At 46.6% G+C, this 21,803-nt stretch overlaps 2 protein-coding genes across 8 annotated transcripts in view; both read left to right on the top strand.

Annotated features, from left to right (window-relative positions):
• Svil (supervillin) overlaps window positions 1-21,803 on the top strand; it is a 185,428-nt gene that overhangs the window by 22,893 nt on the left and 140,732 nt on the right. The gene's annotated exons all lie outside the window — the stretch shown is intronic.
• Window positions 17,232-17,601, top strand: LOC110554706 (large ribosomal subunit protein eL43-like). Its single transcript, XM_021647513.2, has one exon. It carries the CDS (start codon window positions 17,244-17,246, stop codon window positions 17,550-17,552), a length of 309 nt encoding a protein of 102 aa, XP_021503188.1. The 5' UTR covers window positions 17,232-17,243; the 3' UTR covers window positions 17,553-17,601.

The following is a 21,803-nucleotide window of genomic DNA, read 5'->3' as shown; positions in this document are numbered from 1 at the left end:
TGCTGTGGGAGGCCGCTGTGTCCTCGGTCCTTGGCTGCTATTGCTTTTTTTGCCTCACCTGTGGCTTCCCTGCTGCTTGAGCTTTCCTCTCACTTCCGAAAGACAGAGAGCGCTACCTGAGTCTGGGAGGGCAGGACTGTCAGAGCTTTTAAACTCACCTTCAGTCCTCATGATGCTGTCAGAAAATAGAGAATGCAGACTCTCTGCTATGTTGGATTTCATCCTAATTAAATATTTCCACAGTCCCCAGGAATGACCCAGGGCTGTGTGGGGAGGCTGAGGCATTTCAGTGGCTGAAACCTGGATGGGCATTCTGCCTGTGTACTTTTCAGCCTCATCTGGTTCTTGACCAAATCCTGCTCATCAGATTAGCAAATCACCCAAATCATTTAGTTGGCTCCAGTGTGTCCTGGGCTTTTTTAAGTCAAAGTTACCCAACAGCAGTTGTTGAACTATTAAAATCTATCCCCTTATTCAGCCTTTAGAGAAAGGAGAGGTTTGGGTAGATCTGGCCCATCCAACATTTGTTCAGATTGTCTGCAGCACATTAAGCTCCACAGGGTTTTGTTTGTTTGTTTGTTTGTTTGCTTGCTTGCTTGCTTGTTTTATGTCATTGGCTACTGCATTTGCATTCGCCTGAGTCTCCTGGAGAGGCTCCCTGGTGTGGAAGGCTTTCGGAAGCGCGATTGATAAGTTCAGCAAATCGGTTGGTGTGTGTGTCCCTCCCGTCCTGCTGGTGCAGCTAGCCACCTGCACTTTGCAAATGTGAAATATGTGATCCGTTTTCTTTCAAGCTTTGCTTTCTCCCCAGTGAGATCATTTAGGCAGCAGTGTCCTCTTAGGAGGTCTCTCAGCTTTCAGAACCTCAGATCAACATTTTAGTGCGTGGATGTGCACATTTCTTGCTTTGAGGCCAGACTGGCCTTGAACTCACGATCCTCCTCCTTCAGTCTCTACGTGCTGGGATTGCAGGGATGTCCCTCCACACACAGCTCTGCTGGGTATGCCTTTGCACTGCTGTGGTTCAGGCTTCTGGAGCCTATGCTGCAGTGCTGTCTTCATTCCTAGTCTGTCTCCATGGCTGTGGCTCCTCACATCTCTTGACCTCCTGAAAGATTGTTCTGTCTGCTCCTGGAGAACTGATTTACCAGGGAATCTTACCTTCTGCCCTAAGAAGTGCCAGGAGGTGCATTATGTGTGCAGGAATGGGCTCTATGTGGGAGGAGTGTGTGGCACAAACAACAGTTTTCTTTTGACTCTACCCAGTAGGCTCTGTGGTTCATGAGGTGGTTCATCTCTCACCCCCAGATCGGTAAGTTCCAGACTCTTCTTTCTGCTTTGGTTGTGCCAGTGGAGCAGGCTCACTCTGCCCAACTATTTTGAGCACTCTCATGTTCGATGTTATTTTACCAGGTGCCCGTGGTCACGCAGTACGGTTCTGAGATATCTCGCCGTGGGGTCAGGGTGGGGATGCTGCTGACAGCATCTTTAGGAGTCTCGGGATGCCTTAGCGTTCTGAGATAGAGAGGAATGGCTCACAAGACTTTTCTGGTCCCTAAGGAGTTATAGTCAGCTAATAGCAGTTAAAGGATGGAGAGGTGAGGGTGGCCCTTCCTCTCCTGCAGGAAATCCTCAAGCAGGTCATCATTGCTGGGGGTTGGAGGATGGAGAGACACTTCCTTGAGTGGTGTGGCCATTGGAAAGGTCCCAGGCTCCCATGAATGAGCTCTAGGCAACCCTAAGGAAGCTTACTGGGTTGCACCCACCCACAAAAGGCTGTGGAAATAGAAGGAGGACCAATTAGGAAGAGGAAGGGGAGCAGAAGGGATAAGAGAGGTGAATGGAGGTGAATTTAACTGAAGTATGTCATGCACATACGTGAAAATGTCACAGTGAACCCAATTATTATGTGTAATTCATAGATGTTGATAAAAAAAAAAACCCTATGACTTTGCTTCTATGTCTGTTTTATTGAAGAGGAAAGGGGCTTGAAGAGGGTTTGAAAGTTTATCCCAGGTAGAGAGTGACAGTCTGTGCTGTGCCTCCAGGGTGGCACGTGGCCACTGCCCAGCATAGCCAAAGGAAGAAATTAGCCACGGTGCCACATCCCCTGTGCAGTGTGATGAGTTGAGGAATATGTCACCATTTAGAGGTGGTTTTAATGTGCCTGCTTGTAAATTTGCCCAAAGGAAGAACCAAGTTCACAGCTTTGTTCATGTGTTTCTTATGGGTTCTGAAGTTACCTGGACATCTCTTTTCTGAATTACTTTGGTCTTGATCACTGAGATGAGATGAACAGTTCAGTCAAAACTTGTTTATTATTTCAGTCACAGAAACTCTAGAGAATCTACGCCAGATGAATCTTTAGACGTCATTTGTTGATGGATCTTTAGACGACATCATTTGTTGTCTCCTTTAAGGCAAATTGTGGTTAGTTGTGGAGAGTCCTGATTCTGGTGCAGATTGAAATGGACAAGAAGTGACCTCCTTGCCGTGGAATGCTGCAGTTTTATTTAACAGGAAAACTATTCTCTTACTCCTCCTCTTCTGGAAGAAAGTGTCCCCTGAGTAACTAATGCTTCTACAATGAAGTCTTGCAGTTTTGGTTCAATTATCCAAATGACTGCTGGATTGCTCTGAATATTAACAATTTCTATTATAATAAACATTTTGCATACAGGAAAACTCAGTGAATTTGATTATTCCAGGTGAAGTTCAGACCAGAAATCACACTGATTCAAGTAATGAGGCTAAGGATGGTATGCCAAACTGAGACTATCAACAAACATGAAGGTTCCAACCTTAAACCAGGGACTAACTAACAAGGAAGATCTCAGTGCTTAAATCAGCAACTATTGACAAAGAAAATAAGCCACACAGAGAGACCCTGTCTCGAAAAGCAAAACCAAACCAAACTAGTTATTGTTATTAACACAGAGAGAAGGTCCCAGAATTTAAATGAGAGATTGCTAACACACAGGAGCCTAAAATAAACCACGGACTGTTAACACACAGGGAAGGTCCCAGAACTTAAGGCAGGGACTACTCAGAGTCAGAGGAAGAACTTTGTTCAAATACAGTTGGATGTCACAGCTGAGAACTCAACATTGTGTAAACATTTTATACGTTGACACTTTGTAGAAGAATTGAGCCGTCATTTGTGCTGTTATTATTTTTATTTATTTTTTTTTTTATTTTGTATCAGCTAAAACACATAATTTCTGATGTCAGGGACAGAGTAAAACACGGTGTTCCCTGTGCTTACAGCATGCTCTGGGGCGGCGCTCTGTTTCTGAAATGTGTACTTGGCTCAAAATGATATAAATACAGCCCAAAGTACTGATTTATACTTTAAAAAATTCTTTCTAGTGCCTCTACAGCATGTCCTTGTTATCTGAGGATAATTAAAACCAGAAGGGGGCCACCGGTGACCGACTTAAATGGGGACCAAGATTTCACAATACGTTGGAGGGGAAAAAACGACTTTAGGCGTTGTCTCGAAAACTAAAATGAAAAATTTGAAAATAATTTTCTTTTAGTTCATATTTTAAAAATGCAGGCAATTATTGTTGCAGGTGCAGATGTGAGTCCGGAGCCTGGGCTCTGGAAGGAGAGCACAGCCAGCTCTCAGAGTGAGCACTGCAGATATCGAGGGTTCATTGTTTTCATGCAGCGTATTTTTTGGACACTTTAAAAACTCCCCACTGGGTGGTGGTGGTGCATGCCTTTAATCCCAGCACTCTGGAGGCAGAGGCATGCGGGTCTTGAGTTCAAGACCAGCCTGGTCTAGGGGTGATTTCCAGCACAGTCCCTACACAGAGAAACTCTGTCATGAAACAAACAAATACACAAACCAGCAAACAAACATTACCCCCAAACAAGACAAAACAATAACACCGAAAGTTTTCCTATGCTGTGAATGAAAAAAAGGAAATAAAAAAGGAAGGACATGATGATTCCTAGATATGGTAGAGGTGGTTTATTACCGATAAAAGAGGGAGCATAGCCAGAAGCAAGGACATCTGGGAGAGTCCAAAGTGGACATGATCCTGAGTCATGTGAGGAGAAGGGCGAGCCAGACCAAGAGGTCAAGAGGGTAAAGAGTAGACAGGGGCGGGGGTGAGAAAGAGACCAGGTAGCCAAAATGGTTGGATTATATAGGGAAGGGCAGCTGGAGAAAGGGCAGCCCAGCCCAACACCTGGGCTGAAGAAGCTTAGGGTAGGAGGCGGAGTGTGCCAGCCATAGCCTGTAACAGGTAAGGACTGAGGGATACTGGGAGACCCTGCTGGCCAGGTCCAGTTTGATATGTTAAAATGCACCTCAGCCGTCTGTCTGAGTTTGAGACAAAACATGCTGAATTCAGATGTGCTTTGCTTCTGTGTATGCATATGTGTGTATGTGTAGTATAGAGGTTGGCACTGGTTGTCTTTCTTGTTACCTATGTGTTTATTGAGACAGGTATCTCATTTGAACCTGGAAGTCACTCATTTGGCTAATCTAACTAGCCAGCTTGCTCCAGAGGGTCCCCCTTCTCTGCTACGATTATAGTTGGGCTGTGGGCTTTTATTTACAGAGTCTAAGGATATCGAGCTTGCACAACAAATACTTTACTTGCTGAACCATCTGTCCAGTCCCATTTAAAAACAGTTTTCTAGCTATTGGCCTTAGGGACAATTTTGCTAAACTGTGAGGTCAATATGAATTTAGTTTTCTTCAGCTCTTAGTACAGCTGTTACATTGCAGTGTTTTTTGTTTGTTTGTCTACCGGTGTCCTCTTGCCTAGTTGTCATTATGTGTTTGTTTGCTGAGACAGTCTTGCTATGTAACTGAGGCTCATTTCTAACCTGGGGCTCTTGCCTCCAGTTCCCAAGAGCTGAGAGAATAGGTGTCCGCCATCACACCTGGCCTTCTAGTCCCATCCCCACCACACCTGGCATGACTATCACTCATAAAGATGGGCAGGGTTAACAGAAACACCCAAGGCTATGGTCATTTCTCTTTGGTATCTTTTAGAATCTTCAATATTAAAATCCTCTGAAATGCCTCACCTTGCCATGTGCTTTGTGCTGTTGAATTACACGACTACTTCCCCACAGCACTGCTCATTCCCCGTGTGTCACACTTGAACCTTCTGGGGAGGATTTGCCAGCTTGCTCTGGCTTGGGAGACTATTGCTAGGAGCTGATTATAAATGTGGCAGTTGGGAAGATCTTATCATGACTGTTGAACCTACCCACTCTGCCCCTGCAAGCTCATGGTTTTTGCTTTGTACCCTCAGGTTCCCCATTTCCTATTCTGTGGGAACAGCTGGGTACTCAAAACTGTCTGAATGTTCTCGCCTCTTTCTGTCCTATACTCAGTGCCCTGACCATCTTCTGTCCCCAAGGTCAACCCTACAAAGAGCACCCACGTATTCTGGTTACAGCCACTTCCTTTTCTGCCCCATTCTTGGCTACCTTGCACTGGCACTGAACTCTTTACCCACTCTGCTTTCACAGAGTCTAGGGTAGCAAGGGCCTTTCTGATGAAGACATCAGATGGAAGAGAAGCAGAAGCAAGAGCTAGCTAGCATCTGTGTGTTCACTGGGCCCCTTTTTGAGGCTGTTCTTGCCAGCCTCTCCCAGGAAAAGTTCTGATGGGCTGCAGTCTGGGGGAGGGGAGAGCAGGAAGGGCGTGGCTATGTGTTGCCACTGAGATTTCCTCTGGGCTGGGTCTCATTTGATGCCTGCAGTGAGTCACAGGAAGGTGAACTGTCTCTGGGTGGAGGGTTGAGGTGGACCTTCTGCGTTTCCTCCCTCTGTGTCTTAGCATCCCTGTGCTGCAGTTCAGGGATGATGCTGGCTCCTGTTGGCCAGCAGTTAAGAAATGCAGCTGATGGAGGAGGCCGGGGTAGGTCTGAAGATGTAGCAGTGCCTTCTGGTTTTGCCCTGTAGCTTCCTCTTCCTTACCAGGTGATTAAGAGGAGGGAGGGAGGCAAGCTTCCTCACAGCTCCATGCTTACATCATCCTCATGTAAGGGAATTGTAGGTAGGAGGACTTCAAGGCTGTTAGTTGCCTTCCTGTTGGCTGATAAATAATCTTTCGACAGTCAGGGGGATGTCGCTTTAACAGAGCTGTGACATTCCTCGGCTTCCCCCCTTGCTTCTCCTTACTCTCCACCCCACCAGCGTTGGAAGCCTTCATGCCCTCTTTAGCAACTCCTGGGCTGCCCAGTGCCCACTTACCAGTCTTTCCTCTCTACTGCTTTGATCCTCACCCTGTTTTGATTAGCTCCCGATCTCACCGCCCCACGGAGAGAACCCCTTCCCATCGTGCCTGTGGCCCCCACCAGAGCCAGCTGAAGAGGAGCACCTGTGGGGTGGCTCCCCAGCCTGTCACAGGAGAGCTCTCCTCCTTCTGTCCTACACTCTGCCCTGTGCTGACTGCCTGCCCCCAAGGCTAGTCCCACAGGCAGCTCCCACATATCCTGGTTACTGTCACCCCTTTCTGGGCCACTCAGGATTGACACCAACTCCACCTTTCTTCCAGACACCCCAAGCTTTCACAGTGTAAATCTTTGTCTGTGGCCCCAGAGCTTAAGTCCAGGGCTGAAGTATGGCACAAGAGGCCTTTCTGGTGCAAGTTTCCAGACTCCCATGTTGCCTAGGTGTCTCACTGTGGGCATATGTGTAGGCCCCAACTCTGGAAGTACCAGGCTCAATCTAAACTACACAGCTTGACACGTGCTCCTTCTAGCTGGGGTGTCTGTCTGCTTCCATCTCAACCTGTTAAATCCGATGACCACTAAAGGTGCCACGCCTCTGCCTCTTCTGGGAAGCCAGCTGTATCAGCTGCTCCATGCAGGGCTGGGGAGAGTGGGCAGAACCTAGAGTATGTCTCATGATTGGAGCACTGACTCTCAACCTTAGTGCTGTGACTCTTTAACACAGTTTCTCATGCTGTGGTGACCCCCAGCTATGCAATTATTTTGTTGCTACTTCGTAACTGTAATTTTGCTGCTGTTATGAATCCTAGTGTAGATGTCTGATGTGCAGGATATCTGATAATGCGACCCTGCGAAAGGGTTCGACCCCCAGATGGATCACGACCCACAGGCTGAGAACCACTGCTTTGGAGGCTGTCTTCAGCCAAGTTCCCCTGTCAAGATAGGACTGGATCTCTCCTGACTCCTTGTAAATTCATAGGCATTTATTAGTGTCTGGCCTTTTCACCTTTCGTCTAAGGTCTTCAAATCCATACTCGGTGCTTTTTGTTTTAGGCAGTTGCTTAGCTAACGATATTTAATAAAGGGGTACAAGCTCTAGGAGATAGCTCAGTCATGAAAGTCCCTGCCACACAAGCATGAGGAGCCGCTCTTATCTCCAGCACTCACATTAAAAAAAGCTAAGCATGGTGGCACTGATCTACAACACCAGCCCTGGGGTGCTCAGAGGCAGGCAGACCCCCGAAGCTCATTGGCCGAGCCGGAGCTCCAAGTTCAGTGAGAAAAACTGCTTCAGAAATAAGGTGGAGAGCTAGCGAGAAGATTCCTGGCAACCTCTGCTCTCCATGTGCAGAGACACTCATGTGCCTATGTACTACACACATGCAGACATGTACACGCCCACGGGATGTGTATGTCAGCCACTCACCAAGTCCTTTCTGTTGACTAGAGCCTTCAGACCAGAGATCCTGTAGACTCTGTGCCTGTGGCGTCAGTGACTTCAGTCACCAACTGCCGCAGTTTCTAGTCCCTCGAAGACTTTGCAGGTGGATTTCTTATCCCACGTGAGAACTTTTGAAGTCGTTGGAGGAACTTATTCCTCCATTGCCTATACATAATATGCACTGTCAGAAGAAAGCCAAAGCCAGAGGATGGCCAGACCCGCAGCCTGGATCATGCGGCTGTGTATGAGGGGCTACAGAGGGAGGCTGTGGGAACCTGGGCCTCCAGGATGCCCTAACCTCTGCCATGGTCCATGATCGTGTCTTCAGCACACTCATGCTTCATTTCTGACTGGGAAGACCTTAACTCCTCCAGGTGGTGACCTCTAGGTGCCTTGTGGAGCCTTCTTCATAAACTCAGGGTTCTAGTGAGAGTCTAGGCCTCAACTCCGTTGGTGTCTGTCTTAATTAGGTTTTACTTTGCTGTGATGAAACACCATGACCAAATTTGGGGAGGAAAGGGTTTATTTGGCTTACACTTCCATATTATATCCCATTACTGCAGGAAGCCAGGACAGGAACTCAAACAGGACAGGAACCTGGAGGCAGGAGCCAATGCAGAGGCCGTAGAGGGTGCTGCTTCCTGGCTTGCTCTCCATGGCTTTCTCAGTCTGCTTTCTTACAGAATACAGGACCACCAGCCCAGGGATGGTGCTGTCCAAAACGGGCAGGGTCCTCCCCCATCAATCACTAATTAAGAAAATGCCCTCCAGTTGGGTCTTAACAGAGGCATTTTCTCATTGATGTTTCCTCCTTTCAGATGAGTCTAGCTCATGTCCACTTGAGGTAAAACCAGCCAGGAGAGTGTCCATTTTAAGAAGAAGGCAAAGGACATTACACAGTATCCTACACAGTGTCTTCACCTAGATGAAAGTGCCTAGGCATCATGGCCTGAGGGAATCTTGCTTGAACACTTGGGCTCTCTGAGCAGAAGGTGGGCCATCAGCTGTGACTGGCAGGGTACAACGTGAAGCTGCCTGTGTTTCCCCGTTAGGGCGAATGGCAGTATCCTGGGGAAAGCACTGCTCTACTGCTTTCCCTGCAGGGTGGGGAGGCTGAGGCAGCCGTTGACGTGGTGCTGGCAAACACCGAGCCCAGACCTGATGCTCCCGATAACATTTTTCTTTGCCTCGGGGATCTTGCCAAAGCCCCAAACTAGATGAATGAGCAGGATGAGTGGAAAGCTTCCCAGGTGCTTTCCTGAAGGCATTACCTGGGGTGGAAAGCCAATGACTCATTTTTTTTTTTTTTGTGACATTTGAGTTCCCAAGTACAGGGTGGAGGCCAACCTTGGGACCCATTTATAGGAGAGTGTACAGAAGAGGCTCAAGTATCTGGGACACTGAGGTGAGTCTGTGGGCTACTCTTTCCTTAAGTTCACATCTTTCTAATCCTAACTTTTAATGTGGTAATAGTTCTCTCTCGTGTGTGCATGTATGCATATGTGTGTGATATAGGTGTACATGAGTGTGTGGGTGCTCTCAGCTGTGCAAGCCCATGGGTTTACACAGATGGGGTGTGAGGTGTCCTCCTCTATCCCTCTGCAGCTAGGCTGCAGCCAGTAAGCCCAGCAAGCCCTCTCTCTCCACCATCCTGGTACTACAGAACTGGAGTTACAGGTGTGCACATGGCCACGCCCACAATATCTGTAGGTGCTGAGATCCAAACTTTGGTCCTCCTGCTCTTACTGAGCCATCTTGCCAATGAGTAAACGCTTGATCGAGGTGCTTCGTTCAGCTTAGTTTTGAGGTGTTTCTGAGGTGAAGATGGCCCAGTGGGCAGACAGGTTCTGGTGACCTGAGAGGAACTCTTGTTGCTGGGGTTAGTTGTTGGTAGATGCTTCCAAGCCCAAGGGTCAGGAAAACATTCCAGCAGAAGCCGAGAGCTGGAAAATCCTTTCCATATGGCCAAATGGGAGGTTGTTGCATCCCAGGCCAGTGCCAGCTGAAATGCTGCCCTAGTGTGGCCACAGGCTGTTGTCAAAAACAGACGACCTGGCTCCAATTCCCTGAACCAAAATCCAGCCTAGTGCTCCAAGAGCCAGCTGTTCGGGGCCCCTTGAGGTGATATCTTGGGGCCAGAATGACCTCCGCTGCCCTGTTTGCTGGGCCAGCCACAGCCTTGCAGATCTCTTTGCTTACCTCCAACCAGAGGAAACCTGTGAATCCTTGTTCACAGTCCCAGAATGTTCCTTGCTTTGTCTTCATTGTGTAGGACCACTACACCTGCTGTGCACTGCAGTTACCAAGGATCCCTGTGAAACAAGTTACACAAGCTTTGCTTTTAGTGATGATGGCATCGCTAGCAGAACAGCATGTACTTAACATTAGGCTCTGGCTTGACTCTTCAACACCAGAAGACAAAACCAACCAACATACACACACACACACACACACACACACACACACAGAGTTTTCTCTCAAGTTTATTTTATTTGGTTTTGTTATGTTTTGTTTTGTTTTGTTTGAGATAGCGTTTCTCTGCTTTAGCTGTCCTGGACTCCACTTTGTAGATCAGGCTGGCCTCAAACTCCCAGAGATCCGCCTGCCTCTGCCTCCCAGAGAGCTGGGATCAAAGGCATGCACCACCAGGACCAGCTCTCTCAAGGAGTTTATGTCATGTGCACGCATACTCTCATCCCTTGAACTTAAGAAAAGGAGATTGTGTGACTTCATGGATGGTTTGGTGACACAGACATAGAAATGGGTCACAAAACAAGGACATCGCCGCTACCAAATTACACGACTTTTTCTATAATGCTTGAGTAAGAGACCCCTCAGAATAGAATGGGTAGATATCTGGGGAAAAAAATGGGTTTTCAACTTGGAACAGTGTGAGGGTGAGGAGACATTGGGAAACAGCGCTTGCTCTAGGGAGGGGGAAGAGGAGAAGGCGTGCGCCCTGGGAGGCAGTGTGAGTGAGCACTGTGGGCTGCAGTGGGCAGACATAGTTCCCAGCACATGGAGCGGCAGCTGAGGGGTCATATGGTGGCGCCACCTTTCCCCCGAGGGTCATACATGTCACTTGGGATGCCTGGCCTGATTTCTACAAATCTATCTCATTCCACTCCAAACACTGCCATGTCCTAATCCGCAATATGTTGTTACATGGAAACTGAACCGAGGATGTGAGTTAGTTGGTGGTCCTTGAGTGATCCTCCATGGGAATCTAGCCGGGTCCTGCGGCTCCTGAAGTGAAAAAGGAAATCAAGGGGATCAGAGCCATTCCCTGGGGTGAGCCCTGTGTTCAGTGCTGCCTGGGTCAGGAAGGGGTGGAAAGGCTGAAGGCAAGGGAGTCCAGGAGGTCCCCAGAATGTGCACAACGGAAATGGATTCTCCTCTATGGGTCTAGGAGGACAGTGGCCTCACTTGAGCAAGACTTCACTGCCCAAGGAGCCTATTTCAGACCCAACTTCTGGAAGTCTGACATTATAAGTGTGTATTGTTGTAAACTGAGAACTGAGTGGCAGTTTGTTCCTTGGAGTACCAAATGTGATGTGATATTTGTCTCTGTTTTGGAAACAGAAAACACACACACACACACACACACACACACACACACACACACACACACACACACGGAAAATTTATGGAATATAAATAACTTGAAAAATCCTGTCAGAATTAACTCTGGTATTTTTCTAAGCCAGTTTTGCTAGAGGAAGGGCAGAGGTGACTCCTTTTTCTTCCCTCCCTCGTTCCCCTCTCTCTGTTTCTCTTTCTCCCCCATCCCTACTGCCTCCTTCCTCTTTTCCCCACTCTCTTCCTCCCTCCCTAGTCTAAAGTTGACCTGGATATTCTTGCCTAAGCCTCCCGAATGCCAGGATTACCCTGTGAGCCACCACACCTTGATGGATTGTATTTCTTTACCATCAAGTTCTCACCTCCAATACATAAATGCCTTAACAAAATAAGAAAGAACAAACAAGCAAACAAAAACCCAGCTACTACTCCAGGGAAGCATTGTTAGTTGAGGCCCATGGCCGTTACTGGATTGCATAGATACTCATACATTATGTTTTCATTTGGAGATGAGAGTCTTGGTTAGAACCTGGGTTGAGTTGAAATAAAAGTCATAGTTTAATCTGAGTTATCCTAACCTGAAAACTAAGGTCCCAGAGGTTTCTAAATCTGACATGTTTGAAGTCAAACATTGCCTGTCTTTCCTCATGTGATGGTGAAAACATGGGCAGAATGCTGAAATTTTCATTCAGATCTAGGAGGAGCGCATGGGGTTAGATCCAAGCCCCAACCTCAAGGTACTTCAGCGTGTACATACAGGGATCCCAGACTCTGAAACATGCCTGATATTTGGAATCATCCTCATCATCTTGGGTGAGGGACCCCTTCCTGTACTTCCTGCCACTGGAAATTCTCCGTAGCTATATGTAGTTGCCATAGTATCCTGCCTTTTGCCTGCCTTTTTGCTATGCTTTTTCTTTCCCTTCCTCTTCTTCCTTTTACTCCTCTTCCTCTTGCTCCTCTTCCTCCTCTACTACTTCTTGAGAGAGGGTTTCACTATAAAGCTCTTACTGACCTGAAACTCCCTGTGTAGACTAGATTGGCCTTGAACTCACAGAATCTTCCTGTCTCTGCCTCCCGTACTATCCAGTACTAGGATTAACAGTGTGAGCTACTATGCCTGCCTCGTTAAAACTTCTTAGTATCTAAGATACCCTCAAAATAGTCCGGTTTTTTTGTTTGTTTGTTTTGTATTTTTTTGTTTTGTTTTGTTTTTTGGTTTTGTGTGTGTGTGTGTGTGTGTGTGTGTGTGTGTGTGTAACTTGGTTTGGGAAATTCTGGTGTTATTTACTAATATATTCCTGAAGTGGTTGGCATAGCATCTTCTAGAATCAAGTCTGTTTCTAGTGTTAGCTATTCCTCCACTCATCCTCTGACCCCATCTTTGCTGAAATATTTGAACGCAGCTGGTCCTAGGAGACAAAAGGAAAGAGCTTATCTTCCCCAGAGAACGTCCTAGGTGGGAAGACAGACAAGGGAGCAAGTGAGACAAACAGGAAACAGCTGGTGTTAGATGACCTTGGTTCCGAGAGGAGCCCCTGTCAGCTCCCCAGGCAGCATGGTGCTTAGGAAAGGGGCCCCAGAGACCAAGTGCTCAGACACCGAGGGATGGATGTTGATAGATAGAGAAGGGGACCCTTTTCATACGCCTGTCAGAGTTTGTGAGCCTGTTCCTGTGGCCTACTTCGTGGTCATTTTTTTCATTAATTTTTCTCTCATGTAACCCAATATTATAGATTATGAGCTTGTATATGCTGTGGCTTAGGTATCACTGGTTTTCAGGCTCTAGAGCACACCTTTTCATGAAGAACCAGAGAGTGAATGTTTCACATTTTAAAGGCTCTGTCTTTTTTGTAGTTTTGTTTTTCAAAGCAGGGTTTCCCTGTGTGGCCTTGGCTGTCCTAGAACTGGCTCTGTAGACTAGGTTGGCCTTGAACACATAGGAGATCCTCCTGCCTCTGCCTCCCAAGTGCTGGGATTAAAGGCATGTGCCACCACTGCCTGGCTCTATCTGTCATTCTTATCCAGTTCTGCCATTGTAACATTGGGGAAAAACAAAACAAGTAATAGGAAAATGAATAAACATGATTGTGTCCCAATAAAACTTTATTGACAAAAAAGAGCAGGCAGATGAGTCTGGCCCTGGCAGCTGCAGCTTGCTGAATCCTCTTTTAGAACAGCTAGTGTAAGATAAGTATCATTGTTTAGAGTCTTCCCCAGAGTAAGCGTGTAGGTTTCAGTAGCCTATCAGGTGAACCAGTGATACCTGGCCGTTGTGTGAGTTTCTGAGAGTCTTTTTGAACCACACAAGGAAATGATGGCACTATGGAGTCATAATTGAGACTCAGAGTGACCCAGTTCTCCAGCATTTCACATCATGGTTAATATTTAACAGGCCTCTGAGATTCCAGATCTAATCCCTCGTTAGGTCACTATAGCACAGGAATCCAAGGAGAAAAAAACCACACTAATCCGGTCTGGTCTCAGCTGAGGGCTTGACATTGAGGGAGTGAGTGTGTGTGTGTGTGTGTGTGTGTGTGTGTGTGTTTAACGCTAAGGGTTTTGAAAAGTAAGAATGGAGATGTTTGGTTTGGAGTTGTTGCGAAGAAGGATTGTGGTGGCTGGCTGAGGGGTGACCTGTGGGAAGCCTGGAGCAAGGAAGAAGCCAGGAGCAGCTGGTTAGCATAAAAGGAAGGGTGTGTGGAAGGAAGTCCCAAGTGCAGATTAGGAAGAAGAATGTATTTTGACATCTTAGAGCAGTAAGCCAGGAAAATCTGTCTTTAATAGCAGAGTCTGTGGGAAAAGTCACTGCACTCAAAGGTCTGAGTAATTATTCAGAGCAAAACAGTACAGTTTTGAAAGGATGGGTCTTTCCAGGGGCACATTCTAAAATCTGTGGTATGGCCGGACATTAAAGGACTTCCAGAATGTCACCCCAGGGAGACATGCAGAGGTCTGAGTCACCTGCTAGCCTTATGCGACCACAGGTGTCTCTTTCTTGGTTGATAATGGAGAAGTTAATGACTTTGGAAAACTTTTTTTTTTTTTTGAGTAAAACGTAAGAAAGGAGAAGTGGATGATGTGTCAGATGAGTGGCCTGAACCATCTTCTCTAGGAACAGATGAAAAGTGAAGCGTGTGTTCTCTGGAGACCTTGGGCCTGGCACTGTGTGGTGTATTTGATTTGGCTTCCCAGCAGGCTCTGGGCTGTTGCCTTAAAGGTGAAAGGGAGGAAAAGATGGAAGTGTGAGAGTTGAGAGCTTCCTGGAAGATACTCTGGTAGAAGGCTGCAGTTATTCTAAGCAAAAACAGTTTAAATCTTGTCTTGGGTTTCAGATCTTGGAGGAAGATGCTGTCTTAGCTGTAATGCATGGGGACACGTACCGTGTCCTGTCCCGTGCAGCCTGAGCCTCGCTGGCTCACCAGCCACTGCGTCTCACTCTCTTGAGGGAGCTGCCATTTGTAGATTGTTTCTTGCCTGTTTAGGGCTAGCTACAGCTTCACAAAACTCAGAATTTTTTCTTGTAAGAATTTTAGGCTGCTGAAGGACTAATCCTTAGTATGGGTATTTACCTGAAAGACTTTGGATCATAGACCAAGTGAACATGGCTGTAAGTTGAGTCCCCCACCCCCGTGGACAAAGTTGGTTTGTTTTGTTTTGTTTTTGTAGCCTTGGCTACAGACCAGGCTGGCCTCAAACTCAAACTCACAGACATCCTTTCTCTGCCACCCAGTTAAAGGCTTGTGCTACCATCGATCAGTTGGACAAAGCTTTTTAATGCAGGGAGAATGGTAAAGGCAAGTCACCTTATCATCTTGTTCACATGCTCCTGGTTCCCTGAGGATTAAATCAGAGGTCTTCAGAAACACCCTGGCTCTGTCTCATAAAGCCTTGAAGCTTTTACTCGCTTCGCTGGAATTCTGTGTTTCTGGAAAGTGCTCTAATGAGGTGTTAGCTTTCCATCGTTACGGCACATACCAGAGATAACTTCGACCTAGACAGAGTTAACTTGGCTCATAGTTTGAGGAGAATCGGTGGCCCCACTGCTTTGGGGCTGTGGAGTGGTAGTGTTGAAGCATGTGATGGGACACAACCGCTTCAAGACAGAAGGAAGAGAAGAAGATCCTGGGGTCCCCAAGCCCCTTTGAAGGCACACTGCGACTGACCTGAACAGCACCCACTAGGCCCTACCTCTTAATAGGCTCTATCACCTCCTAGTGTCACTGCAGGCTGGGGAGCAAACCTTTAATGTATGCGCCTTTAGGATACACTTACTCAAGCCAGGTACAGGAAGTGCATAGCTTCTCTCTTCCTCTTCCTCCCCTTCCCTCTCAGGTATGCTTGTGTGTGTGTGTGTGTGTGTGTGTGTGTGTGTGTGTGTGTACATGTATGTGTGGGCATACCGAGGCCAAATGGTCAACATCAGGTGTCTTTTTCAATCTCCACCTTATTTTGAGATGGGTCTTCTCACTGAGCCTACGGCTAACTAACTGTTGGCCATCAAGTCCAGTGTTCCTCCTGTCTCTGCCTCCCTGGTGCTGGGATTTGCAGGTGCGTGCTGACATGCTCAGCTCTTTCAGTAGCTACTTGGGATCTGAACTCAGGTCCTCAAGCTTGTGAGGTAAACATTTCACCAACCGACCCAATCCCTGCAGCACCCAGAATCTGTTTACAGTGTGTAGCCAAAGCCTAGCCAGTGGAGATAGCATTGCAAGAGCAGATTAATATCAACACTGGTCCTAAGTCAACTAACTTCCGCTGTAAAACTTTTAAGAGTCTTAAATGTCATGCTGTTTGAGTCAAAGTAACCAATTCTCTGGACCCCATCATAAGTGTACTATCCTACTGTCAAACTCCCACTTCCTTTGGCCCACCTCCCTACTTGTTCTCAAAGTCTATTTTCTTTGGAGTAACTAGCTTGACTTTTTAAAACTAATAAACTTCTGTCCTTACAGTTACAAATCCGTGAGTGGTATTTGCCCTCAGCTCTTTCCATCTACCCTGTCTTACTGGTTACTTGAGTTTTCATTCTTTTTCACTCTTTTTCCAGCCAGACTGACCACACTGCTTGTCTCTTGAACATCCATCTCCCACTCTCATCTCAAGAGCTAGGAGTTGGGCCTTGATCCTTCCTCACCAGAATGTGCTCATCACTGATACCTGCAGGCCTTTCTCTGAACTCCCCCAAGCCTCCACTCCAGTGTTCCTTTCTCAAACACACCTGAGCATGATGAAATCTAAAACAGAAGCTCTTCACACCTACCGTGACTTTTCCTTGTGCTTTTTTTACACGTGTGCTGTGCGTGTGGAGCGGTTGGTTCTTTGGCCGTTCATGTATTTGCCTCTTCGTCCTGGTTACTTTCAGAATGTGTCCTTGGTGACGAGGGCGATCATTGGCTCTGTGTTACTGGGTGCACATGGACCATCAGCACTGTTGAGTGTTGAATTAAAAGCAGGATTGACATTGGCGTCTGAGTCTCCAAACTAAATTATATTGCAGTTAAGTTTTTCAACAGTGCTGTGAGTTTTCGTCAAAAAGCTGTTTTCTATATCACTCAAGGCTTGCCAATCCACAGCCACGAATTATCTTGTTTTACTTCTTGGTGAAGTCTTCAGGAGCAACTTTTCATTGATTTGCAGCTTAGCTCAGTACGTGTGGCAACACCGGAAGATGTGAATCAGCAGGTCCACAGTGACGGCCAGTGCGGACGGTGCTGTTGTATGCTCGCTTCTCACTGCTCATCCTTCCCCCGGGATCACCTGGCACATATAAGCATAAGGAGAAAGACTCATGCTCATCTATCGTAATACAGTTGTTCCCACTTAGCCATGAGGTTAGCCACGGTGTCCTGCGGCGTATCTGAAACCATGGCTGTGTCATCGAACCATGGCTATTAGCAAACCCTATACAAACAGTTTTTCCCCTATGCTTATGATGTGTTCAGCGTATAATTCTGTGCAGTGAGTAACTAGTAACACAATAAACCAGTTATAACAACATTCTGTTACTTGTTAGAATGTGGTTTTCGCTCTTCGGTTCCGGTAACATGGCTAAACGCACCAAGAAGGTTGGGATCGTTGGGAAATACGGGACCCGCTATGGCGCCTCCCTCCGGAAGATGGTGAAGAAGATTGAAATCAGCCAGCATGCCAAGTACACTTGCTCCTTCTGTGGCAAGACCAAGATGAAGAGACGAGCCGTTGGCATCTGGCACTGTGGATCCTGCATGAAAACAGTGGCTGGTGGGGCTTGGACCTACAACACTACTTCTGCCGTCACAGTGAAGTCCGCCATCAGAAGACTCAAGGAACTGAAGGACCAGTAGATGCACTGCTGTTTAGACTTGCCTAGTCTGCAATAAATGGGTTAATTTACGTAAAAAAAAAAAAAAAAAAAAAGAATGTGGTTTTCTTGTTATCCTGTTGTGCTTTTGTGCTCTCACTTAAAGGAAGCATTTTTTTTTAGCTTCTTGCTTCACTTCTTCCCCTATTACCAGTGTTGATACTGCTGTAGGTGGGACCACGATTAAGTAAAATGAGGGTTGCTTGAGCACAAGAACTGGGGATGCCCTGACATTTTCTTTGCTGAGGTGGCTACGCCAAACGTAGACAGTCTGGATGAGGGAGTGCTGGACTGGGTGGAATTTTCTCACATGGCTCAGAATGGCGTGTAACCCAAGAAATTTGTTCTGGAATTGCTCAATTAACATTTGTAGAGGGCAGAACTAAGACTAAGAGGGACTACACGCAAGAGCCCCAGGCTGTCTACATTCCTAGGTATTCAGGAAATGTCCTAGGGTGAAGGCGCTTTCATTTCCTACGGCTGTGGTCATCCCTACCGGTAATCTTCCTGTAAATAGAGAGTCAGGAAAATGGAAGCATCGCTCTTCAAAACAAATGGGCTTCATGGTTGTCGGATCTTGTAGACAATCATCTTGGTGTTCTTGCTGAGCTGCTTTTCATTCAGATTCCTTGCTGCATAATTTAAATATAGTACAATTCTCCCCCTTTTAGTGTGCTGCTGTGTTGTAAACGTATATAATTATGTGACTGCCACATAATCCAAACATGGGTATCTGTCTGCTTACAGGTCCCTCATCCTCCTTCCGGCTTAAACCTGTGCCTCCGCTCCCTCATCAACAGAAAGGGGCTTTGACGGCTGGAGCGAGGACTGGTTGTTAACACCAATGCGGCTTTGAGAGCAGCTGCTGTGGTCACTGTCTCCAGCAGTGCCCTGAGCACCTAAGAACCTGTTTTTCTTGTTGTCACACTGCAGTGTGGGAGCTGGACACCTGTTCGCTTCCTTCACTGCCCTTTGAGACCAAGGGTAGAGACCAGTTCAAAAGAGGAATGGTTCCTGTTCATTCGACAAGAAATAGGTTTGATAGTCCTGGGCTAGCCTCTAGTGGCCAGCACCTTCAGAAGAGTCTGTTTATATTTCCATCTGTTGACTCAGGTCACATGTTTTTAAAGGCATCATGTCTTTGATGCCGCTTACTTATTTCTTAGGTGCAGGTGTAGGAATTCTTTGGGTACTCTGGGTTCTGAGATGCCCTGTCCTTCTCTCTCATCTGCTTTTCTCCATTTGAAGGGTTGGGTTTCGATCTGGACTAATACATTAGAGCTAGAAGTTTGGGGTGTTTTTGTTTCTTCTTTTCTGTGTTGCTTGTTTGACCAGCTCTCACACTGACTAGCCCAGACTGGCCTCCAATTCAAGATCTTCTTGCCCCTACACTCTCTGGTTGGAACTTTTGACACAAGATTTTTTTTTCTTTTTTATTGCTATTTCCACCCAAAAATTGTTTCTTTTAGCACCATTTCCCTTTATCCTTGACATCTCCTCAAAAAGCAGTTTTCACTTTTTATGGTTAAAGGAACACACAGCCAGTGTGACCCAGAAATATGAAATAGGCATTTCCAGAAGTAAGTGATATTTTAAATTGTATGCTGTATGAATGCGAATCATCCTTTGCCTAGCATACCCAGATAGTATAAATTTCCCTCCTGTTGGTTACTTAGTAGGTGTCTAGGTTGTCAGAATTTGACACTATCTGCAGTTTGGACACCTACTGGTCCTCATCACTAAGAAACTAGTGTCCTGACCATTTGTTAGCAAACAAAGCTGGCCTTATTTGGAAGGAAGCCAGTCAACTTGGCTTTGCATTTGGAGTCCTTGTCATTGGGCTTGAGCTTCGGCTTGATCTTAGGGACCAGTGAGCATACACAGAGGCCATGAGTGGGATTCACAGGATCCATCCGTGGCCACCCACCCACCAGGAATTGGACTGTACTGGTTCTGTCCATGAGTACACACTGGTTGTACTCTTGGATGCAGCCTGGCTTCACTCTTGGTTTCAGAGATCCCTCAATGGGAACAAAGAATTTGGGTGGTGCTAAATGTTGGTCTGTGGGCTATAGATTGTGACTTAGAGAGTTAGAGAATTCACTGTAGGCTCCTGGCATTCTACATGCTATTAAAAGTTCATCCTCTGGCACATGTGGCTGCTCATATGGGAAGCTCTTAAGACTTACCTTGGTAAGATGGTAACAAGGGGTCTTCCTTAGATGCGGGGAGAGAAAAGGTGAAGGTTATCCGGACTCGGCCCGTGTCCTTCACCTCCCTACTGTACTCTCTGAAAGTATGTGGGCTGGGTATGCACAGGGAACCCAAGCCTGTCCTAATTTGGTTTTCTATTCCTGTTTTAAACATGAACCGAAAACAACTTGGGGAAGAAAGGGTTTGCTTCACCTCACAGGTTTCCGTCTATCATGAAGGGAAGTCAGGAAGAACCTGGAGGCCGGAGCTGAAGCAGAGGGGCAGTGCTGCTGACTGGCTTGCTCTTAATGGCTTGCTCAGCTTATTTCAATATACAGCCCAAGACCACATGCCCAGGGATGTGGCACTAGCCATATCGATCAAGAAGTGCCTCTGTGGCTCGGCTACAGGCTGTCTGGTAAAGGCAGGCCCTCTGCAAAGCATCCCTCTTTGCAGATGGCTCTAGCTTGTGTAGCTAATCATCACAAGCCCTTAGTGTGTATTTTTGTATCAAAACCAGTGTGCAGAGCAGCAAGCTTTTAAATGTGCTGTTTGTTTGCCTAGGAAGCAAAAACTAGAATCTGGCAGCTGTAATCTTATTTTTGTGAAAACATGCGCACTCAAATCTAGGAGAGGAAAACCCTTGCCTTCCCCAGGATCGAGGCTGTGAGCGGGTCTCACTGGTCTCAGGAATCCAGAGAAGGGTCAGGACAACTCAAAACACATGTCACTCTCACTCCGAAGCCTTCCACTGTGGAACAGTCCCCCCGCCCCCTGCTGTGCTGGCTAATGCAGAGACGGTCCAGACTGTCTGTAACACTTTCTCACATGCTCACAGATGTGCCCAGGTCCTTGGAGTGAGGTGTGATGTTGTGTGAGGCGTCTGCTGAGATGAAGTGTTGTATTCTGTTTGTTCACCATCATCTGTAATAGAAACTATGTGTGTTCAATTATAATTGTGACCATTATTGTTATAATCCTAATTTTTAAATTATGAGGTTGGATTTTATATTCTGATGCTATAGGTAATATAAGTGCATTTTCACAAGCACAGGCCTGTCTTGTGTCAAGAAGAGATTTTCTTCAAACCTCTCATTTATTCATTTAAAGGTAGAGAGTAGATGTCACCATATTTTTTTGTTTGTTTGTAGTGCTGAGGGTTGAACCCAGCACTTTGTATGTACCTGAAACACTCTATTACGGAGCTTTCCGTTCAAGCTCTACCAAAAGCTTTAGAAAAAGTGTGTGCATATGTGTTTGTATGTGTGCATGTGCCGGTATATGCAAGTGTACATGTGTATGCACATATGTAACAGTACTAGCTAATGCTCACTAAGTGGGGAGCTTGCCGTGCATAAAGCTGCCTGCCCCCAAGGACAGAGGTGTGCTAGAGTTCTGGCAGTTCTGGCCTTGCTGAGAGGACTGTGTACTTATTTTGGCTCCCTCTGCTTTGCATGTCTTCTGTGTCAGTTGCTATTTTGACCGTGTGTACCTTGTGACCAGTGGCCGTCCCCGGTTCCCTGTCAGTGTCCACTGGGCACTAGACCAATGCCCGTGAAGCATTGGAGACATACGATATCAGAGAAGAATCTGGTTTATCAAAACATGCAGGCTGCTTTAGAGGAGCAGACGCATGTGAAAGATGAGGACTGTTGATGAAGAGCCAACTTTAATATGTACTTAGTGAAAGCCACCAACAGTTACCTAACTAATAATCCAGAATTTATGAAAACATCCACTGTGCTATGGATATTGTTCTAATGTTCATATTGTGAGTCTTGGGTCATAACACAATAACCAATAACACACACACATATGTCTGTCTGACCAATAACACACACACACACACACACACACACACACACACACATGCCCCCCCTCACACACATACACGTCAAGAAGGAGCACAGAAACCCCAGTGTGCCACGAGAACTGTCCTTTCTGCTTTCTAAAGGGATTGCGCTAGGCCTGAAGAGTTTTGACGGGAGCCTCTCCTCCACCTTGCCTCTGCCGGCTGTCTCTGTGTAGCACCTTTTTGTTT

The sequence above is a fragment of the Meriones unguiculatus genome, chromosome 3, assembly GCF_030254825.1.
Source record: "Meriones unguiculatus strain TT.TT164.6M chromosome 3, Bangor_MerUng_6.1, whole genome shotgun sequence".
Taxonomy (NCBI): Eukaryota; Metazoa; Chordata; class Mammalia; order Rodentia; family Muridae; genus Meriones; species Meriones unguiculatus.
The sequence above is the reverse complement of the archived record's forward strand: the minus strand, read 5'-3'. Positions and strand labels throughout refer to the sequence as shown.

Coding starts and splice junctions, on each gene's coding strand:
- LOC110554706 (XM_021647513.2), top strand. CDS start 17,244: ATGTGGTTTTCGCTCTTCGGTTCCGGTAACATGGCTAAACGCACCAAG.